The sequence below is a fragment of the Crocodylus porosus genome, unplaced genomic scaffold (assembly GCF_001723895.1).
Source record: "Crocodylus porosus isolate Cpor-Errol unplaced genomic scaffold, CroPor_comp1, whole genome shotgun sequence".
Classification (NCBI taxonomy): domain Eukaryota; kingdom Metazoa; phylum Chordata; order Crocodylia; family Crocodylidae; genus Crocodylus; species Crocodylus porosus.
In genome coordinates, this window is record NW_017728914.1 from 37,192,941 (window position 1) to 37,200,679 (window position 7,739).

At 52.9% G+C, this 7,739-nt stretch overlaps 1 protein-coding gene and 1 long non-coding RNA gene across 2 annotated transcripts in view; both read right to left on the minus strand.

Moving 5' to 3' along the window:
- LOC109310222 overlaps positions 1-596 on the minus strand; it is a 1,361-nt gene extending 765 nt beyond the window's left edge. The window contains exon 1 of the long non-coding RNA XR_002101162.1: positions 477-596. This is a non-coding gene — a long non-coding RNA (uncharacterized LOC109310222). The remainder of the gene's footprint in view (positions 1-476) is intronic.
- LOC109309872 (ovomucoid-like) overlaps positions 1-5,928 on the minus strand; it is a 19,685-nt gene extending 13,757 nt beyond the window's left edge. The window contains exons 1-7 of the mRNA XM_019534747.1: positions 5,874-5,928; positions 4,974-4,993; positions 3,052-3,188; positions 2,393-2,441; positions 1,898-2,031; positions 1,396-1,456; positions 477-586 (exon numbers count right to left, since the gene is read on the minus strand). Of these exons, the coding sequence (XP_019390292.1) occupies positions 477-586; positions 1,396-1,456; positions 1,898-2,031; positions 2,393-2,441; positions 3,052-3,188; positions 4,974-4,993; positions 5,874-5,928 (566 nt within the window). The remainder of the gene's footprint in view (positions 1-476; positions 587-1,395; positions 1,457-1,897; positions 2,032-2,392; positions 2,442-3,051; positions 3,189-4,973; positions 4,994-5,873) is intronic.
- Positions 5,929-7,739: the final 1,811 nt, after the last annotated feature.

Genomic DNA, 7,739 nt, shown 5'->3' on the forward strand with positions numbered 1-7,739 from the left:
AGGAGCATTTCAGGCTGGACATAAGGAAGAATTTCTTTACTGTCCGAGCCCCCAAGGTCTGGAACAGTCTGCCAGCGGAGGTGGTTCAAGGACCTGCCCTTTGGGCAGGGGGCTGGACTCGATGATCTCCCGAGGTCCCTTCCAGCCCTGATGTCTATGAAATCTATGAAATCTATGAAAGAGGAAACTCCTTCTGCAAGCTGAAGCTGTCCCGGAGAAATATGAAGTCTTTCATGCTGTCAGAAGACCCTGTGCTAAATACTCCGTGGTGTAGGTGGGGAACAGTCTGTTCCTAGGTCTGAATCTACTTTATAGGTATCAATTAAGGGAAAAACGCCATGATTCCCGGCCTTGCTCGGGGCATCCTCTCCTGCTCGCCATCCCCAGGACAGCCGGGGAAGGGAAGTGGCCGGTGACGAGGACAGGCACTCGTCCCGTGGCAAGCAGATGGAGACGCGATGTATTCCCGTACGTACGCGACTGCAGTACAAAAGGTGCACTTGTTGCCATATGTTTTGCCATCAGAGCCGCAGATGGGCATGTACTCCATGGTGCAGACCGGTCCTGTGGAGTCGCTGCAGTCAACCTGCAAAATGAATTGCGAGGTCCCATTATAAAAGGGGCAAATGGCAAATGGGGCCAGACCCGTTGCCACAAGCGCAGGAGCAAGGATGATCATCTGCTTCACTGCCAAGAATGAATATCTGCCAAGCTTTGCCCCAGGGGAGTTCAGCTAAGCGTGCAACCAGCAGCCCTGCGCAATGCAAGCCATGCGCCCCGTGTGCGAAGAGCCGGAGGAAGGTGGTCATTCCCCCTGCGCGCGGGGCCACTGGCATGTCTCTAATTGCCCTGGGAAAGTCCCGGCTCCAAGGTGAACATGCTGATATCTACGGGAGTCTTGCTTCCTTTGCTAGCTGTAAACCTGCTTCCTAATTTCCTTGCAGATCCCCTCGCTCTAGGGATCTGAGCAATGATACATAACGGGCACGAATGCACTTTCATTAATGCACCATAGTTACTGCGCATTAAGTTTACCATTTGTACAACCAAGTACTAAGTTAATGCGCAGTAACTGGCACTACCACGCAGTAGCACTGGTGCACGGGTTTTTACAGATGCTAACCGCACTGTACCCTAATACTACTGCGCCACAACATACTAGCACGAGTCTTGCCCAGCACGCTACTGCACAGCATTATTAAGCTATTGCACAGTATGCATCTCATGCACATGCACCCAGTATATCCTTTTTTCCATGTCATTATTTTATTGCCCTCTATCATATGCCCCCTCAGCTGTCTTTTTTCTCTGCTAAAAAGTTCTAGCCTGTTGAGTCCGTGGGACTCTTCCCACAGCCGTCAGTGGGATAAGGACCATGCATCCCTCCACACTCACCCATTCTGGTTTCTTCTTACATGATCCCTGGTGCTGCATGGTGATGTTGGCTCCACGTTCCCTGGAAAAGGCAAAACTGGAGTCAGGAGGCCCAGCCGAGAGCATGAACTGAACTGATGTCTAAGAAATGAGACGTGGGAGACCTGTGCCCGAGACAGTTTATTTTCTCCAGCCAGGCAGCATCAACCTCACTGACTAGTAAAATCCTACTAGCTGGTGGCCGTGTTGTCTTCCTATAGTGGACCATGGGGGATAGCACTCGGGCCCGAACTTTTCTTTGCTTAGTCTCCAGTCACCCACTGCTGCGCCCACCTCTGGCTCTGAGCAAAAGCAAGAGCCATGAGAAGAAACGCGGGGTAGTGTAGCGGGGCAAAGAAAGGGTTCAGGAGCTGAAATGTCCAAGAAAAGGTTGAGGGAGACATGCACTATTGCTAAAAGCTGTTACTGGGAACACTGGCTATTGCTAATGACTGAGGAAGAAACCCCTAAGTTCGGTACTTACAAATTGTAGGCGCACAGCTCGCATTCGCTGGCATAAGTGACGTTGTTGGAGCCACAGACTGGTTTGTAGATCAGCGTACAGGCCAGGCTTTGGACACCGCGCATGGATACCTTTGCGTATTTACTACAGACAAGCTGTAAGAGTAAAATGGAGCAATAGCCACCTTCATGATACGCAGAAGTGCCCCAACTCCAACCCAGCCCAGCTCAAGCCCTGGAGACTTTGTAGTTTCTGCCATAGGGCACCATATTTAAACCTATTCTTCCTTTGCAGACAAGGCCACTCATTTCTGCAGTAGCGTCATCCGGTTCTTTCTGCTGGAAGAGGAGGGATGCGCTGTACCGTGGGCAGCGGGTGGTCTGTGCATGCCCCGAACCCATTTCTACCACGCCTGGGCCGTCCTGGGCTGAAGCCGGCTGGCGTCTGACAACAGCGGCCGAGGGACTTCCACCAGGCCCTGATTTTGCAAGCGATCTCTCTAGACAGGATAATTACCTTTCCGCATCCTCCTTTGTGCTGGATGCTGATGTCAGTCCCGTGCTCTCTGGAGGAGGTAGAGAGAAAGGCAGAAAGGGCGGGTGGGAGAGATGGATGTTACAGAATCCAGTCTCGGGCGCTTGTAGAGATATGTCGGCACAAGTGTGTGGCCATAGGGTGTGAGAAGGTCACACCCCCCCACCCCAGCAAATGCCTCCCTTTGCTCCCTTGCAATGCAGCAGCATTGAAAAGATCTGCCTGGCTCAGCTTCTGCTGCGGGGGAGACTGCAGGGCGGAGTAGATGCACAACGGGAAGCATTTTTCTGCCGCCATGTGCCACTTCTCCACGAGGCGTTGCCCCTTCCATAGCCAGGCCAACGCAGCCGTGAAGGCGGTGGCCGCATAATGCAGGGACCCCCTTAGCAAGAGACTCACCCCCTTATGCTGTCGGTGTTGGGGACATGAACCACATTCACATCTTATGCATGGGAGGCTTCCAGGATTCCCCACGTGAGCAAAGGCAAGAGGTGGGAGAGGGCCATCAGGGCGGAGGAGCGGGGCACAGGGGGTTCAGAGGCCTCCAGCAGTGGGGCTGCGAAGCAGCGCTGGAAGGGATGGAGGGGCCTGTCCGGAGCTCTCCTCGCCCTTAATGACAGTGCTCTGCCCCCGGGACTCACAGGTTGTGGGCGCACAGCATGCACTCGTTGGAGTGGGTTTTGTTGTCCGTGCCGCACACCGGGCTGTAGATCTTCGGGCAGGCTATCACCTCTTTGCCCTCAGGGGTGGTCACTTTGGAGTACTCGCTGCAATCGAGCTGCGAAGGCAACATGAAGGAGTAGCGGCGGAGCAGCGCTTTTGATATGACAGGGAGCCTAAGTGTGACCTGCCCGCTCGGTGCTCCAGGCTGTGCACGCCCTACTGCAGGAGAAGTGAGGATGACTTGCTATGTGAAAGACAACCCTGTGTCCTCCCTGCTTGGCACTTCCAAGCCTCCATCCTAGTTAGAGAGTCCCTAAACTCTCCTAAATTCTTCTACCTTGAATGGGCTGAGTCAGTTTGACTGTGGTTTTGTCTCTCGCATGGGTGGAAGGAAAGCACAAAGAATAAATCACTGAGCTTTGCAATTCCACGTGAGACACAGAGGTGGGCGAGGAGGAGGCTCACCCCCAGATCCGGGGGCTTCGTAGTGGGTCAGGGTCTCAGCTGGGTTGTTACCAAGAGTCGAGCTTAGGAGCTGACTGCAGATGATGCGGCTGTGAGCGTGCATCTTATCGAATCAGAAGAAATGAGGGTTGAAGGGATCCCAGGAGGTCACATCTCCTCCAGCCCCTGCTCCAAGCAGAACCAGCCCCAACTCCATCATCCCAGCCAAGGCTCTGTCTACCCGGGTCTTCAACACCTCCAAGGATGGAGACTGCACCACCGCTCTGGGGAGCCTGCTCCAGTGCTTCACCGCCCTCCTCGTGAAAAACAATTTCCTAATATCCAACCTCAACTTCCCTTGCTGCAGCTTGAGCCCATTGCTCCTTGTCCCGTCATCTGCCCCCACTGAGACCAGCCCAGCTCCGTCCTCTTTGCAGCCCCCCTGCGGGGAGGTGAAGGCTGCTATCAAATCCCCCTCGGTCTTCTCTTCTGCAGACTCAGTCAGCCCAGGTCCCTCAGCCTCTCCTCACAAGTCTTATCTCCCAGCCCCGCAACCATTTTTGGTGCCCTCCACTGGACTCTCTCCAATGTGTCCACATCCTTTCTGTAGTGGGGGGGTGCACAGCTGGACACAGGACTCCAGATGTGGCCTCCCCAGTGCTGAATAGAGGGGAGGAATCGCTGCCCTTCATCTGCCGGCACCGCTCCTACCGATGCAGCCCAGGGTGCCGGTCGCCTTCTTGGCACGAGGGCGCACTGCCGGCTCCTGTCCAGCTCCTTGTCCCCTGCCCCCCAGGTCCTTTTCTGCAGAGCTGCTGCCCAGCCCGTCACCCCCGCCTGCACTGGTGCATGGGATGAATGGCAACCTGAAGGTCAATTCAAACCATCAGTGTAAACCTAGAATTAAAACTATACATGCACTGCCAAAATTATCTCCTAGGGATGCCAATGGGAGTCTTTACACTCATGGCACAATTGGTTATTGGTATTTTTCTTCCTGGCCTCTGTGATGGAGCTTGCCTTTTGGCATCCCAGTGTCTTACGCAGACTGTGTGAGGATCAAACAACGTCAGTCTCAGTGCGTATTGATGTGTGGATGATTTGCAGGTTTTTATTCTTTTGCACATCTGTAACTGGGGCAGGTTTGTTTCTCAATGCACTAAACTACTCTCACCAATTTTAGAGTTGATCATATAAACTGTACCCCAATCAATGAGGCTAGTTATGAAATGCGATTTTTCATGCCGTTTAACCAAAATGTGGCACAGCTGCACAATTAATAGTAGAATAACAGAGACATATTTGGTGAAATTCTCAGATGAAAATGGTACTATATAATAAGTAGAAGATCAGAGGGTTTCAACATGTATCATCCCTTTGGCAAAGTGGTTAGCACCTATTTATACCAGGCTAGACGTTTGAAGGAAGTAAAAGGAAATATAGATCAGCTACTCACCTCAACCCCAGAGGCAACATCTGGAAAAAAATCACAGATAGGACACGTGAACTACTCCAGTGTCACTGCCAGACATAGAAGTTAGAAGCTCAAGTGCTGAGTTATTACAGGCAATTTCAAATCCAGTGGTTGTCAGTGAATAGCATCTTGGTCTGAACAAACCCTGGTTAGAGTGTGGTCCCATGCTGATAAATGAGAAAGTTTTCTTATTATTTAACATAATGGAATAGAGCTCTTTTATTTTACTGCTTTGTTTTGTGAGCTGGGAATTTATTAATCAAGAAACCAATTCATTTTCCTTCCCTTTTTGCTTTCATACCTTTTCATGGCACAAAAAATAGCTACAGTCTATCACAGAAAAGGTGCCCCCTCTGCACAGGTGAATGATGGGTAGTATACATAAGCCTATGCAGCAAGCGTGGCATACAACACGCATATCCAGCAGGGTGCACTTTTAAAAAGCAGCACTTTTGCACTTCTTGCTTCAACATTGAAGATGACTGTCGACCTCTGGAATTGCCCAGCCCTTTCCTGGCAGCTGCATCTCAGCCAGTGAGAATATTGCAGGGAATTTACCATGCGCTCCGCAAGGTTCAATTCTGGGCCTGCCAGATGTGCGTGGATCAATAGTGGGTGTCAGCACATCTGGCTGCGCTCTCTTGCTAGGTACCTGGACACCCGTGCTCTGTACTGTGCCCACAAATAGAGCTGGGTGCAGAATCACGCGTGGTCACAAAATGCGAGGTGCTAGAATAGGAGGTGCATGGACCGCGGTTCGGCGTGTCCGGTCTTTGCGGTGCAAAGCCGCTGGGTGAACACCGCCCTTCATACAACGGGGCTCTTCCCCAGCCTGAATATTTTTAAGCTGATCTGGCTCAGATACGGGCAAGAATAACTCACATGAGAAGCAGCCAAATGCTAGGAAGACGAGCACAAAAACCCGGGTTGTCTTCATGGTGCGTAGCCTGCATGTGGTCTGCCGTGCTCAGCTCGGGGGTGATCTCTATGGAGGCAGATCATGAATATATATAGACACGCACGCATGCAGGTGTCCAGTCGGTATGGAAACAGCCCTCCAGATCTGTCACCAGTACAATAAGCCTGGTAATATTTATTGAGGCCTTGACTTTCTGCTAACGCTCTTTGTCTACCAGGCAATTGATTTTGGCTGGACATTTGGTAAGTGGCTTGAGACAGGTTTAGCGGCCTCGAATCATATTTCTGAAGTAAAGACCCAATGGCAGAATTGAAGGGGACACAGCATCGGACATGTGAAGGACAGGTGGAGCCTCCTTTCTTCTCTGCAGAGTAAACTGACCCCATGCACAAAGTGATCTGAAGGCAGGGCTGGGAGCGGGGGTGGCGGGGAGACACTGTTCTGCTGGAAATCAGCCTACGGTCCAGTTTTCCCACAACATCATGCCGAGGATGACTTTGACACCACCCGCAGCGCGGCCAGCCGCAGCGGCCGGCTTTGGCGCAGCCTTGTCGCGCCTGGGCCGCGTGCTGCGGCTCTGCTGGGAGCAGAGGACTCTTGACAAGCTGATTGCAAGGCCTAGAAAAGGCACCCAGGGAAAGGCTGTCGCCTTCTACAAAAATGTCACCCGCGCTTTCTCAACGGGGAGAAGTTGTTTACGGCCCGAGCGGCAGGTACAATGAAGTGAGTCAACGTGTCCTGCCAAGAAACCTCGGAGCCAAGTGCCGTGAAGGGTTCGAAACAATGGGAATATTGGCATGACGGCACGGCTGCCCCCACGAGTCACCTGGAACATGTCACCGCGGCCATGAAATCGGTCACGGCTGCACAGGGTGCATTATGCCTCCGGTCCTTACGCAGCCTCTGCAAATCCCCCTCCTTCCTTCGCCGGCTCGTTTCGACGGGCTTCGATACCTCCGCTGCTCACGGCTGGTCTTGCGGTGGTTTCCTAAGCTGTAACCTCACCTTACTGTGGGCTGGCAGGACTAGACAGATAGACGCACTCCTAGATTAGGCAACTCTTTCGAAGGATCATCCCCGGGGAGATGCTAGAAGGATTAATCCTCGGAGAAACACGACTGCTTCAGAGGGCGCAGAGCAAAGGGACGGGCTGAGAAGACATAGCTCAGGCCTAGAAAAGCCACTTAGAGGGTTTGGGGTCAAGAGAAATCCTTCCAAAGCCCACAGACCCCGTCACCTGAACCTCGGCAGGGGGACATCGGGTTCAGGCCAAGCACAATTAAAACAACTGACGTTAGCAGGTTCCAACGAGACGTGCTGGGAGTTAATTGCCGCCGCGTTACATAAACGAAGGGAAGGTCTGTGTCAGAGCACCGCTCCAGGGGAAAGCACAATAGGCAGCTGTCAGCTACAAATCATTTAGAAAATTACACGGCAGCCAAGTGCGAGGTTGTCACGGTCTCGTTCCCGGCGTGTGACAGTGCTTTGAGGCCTGGAGCGCAGAGGAGATGCCGTGCTGGGCTATCAGGAGAAATCTAGTCTCCATGCGAGACTAGCTCGAATAATGGTGTGCGTGTCTCAGAAACTGCAGAGAGGGGCTGGCCCAGGTGGGGACGAGCTGTGGCCATGCCAAAGGCAGCTGGAGCTTGCTGGCAGAAAGCACGGTGCATCCCGGGGGGTCCGGAGACGGGGGCGGGAATGATTATTCCTCTGGCTCTGGTTTTAGACGCTGCAAGCAGCATGCGCAGGGGACCGAGGGTGGGACATTCGTTTGCGGTGCTCTTGCCGTGACGGGGTACGTACCGCGACCCAAGAGAGGCCTGCCTGGG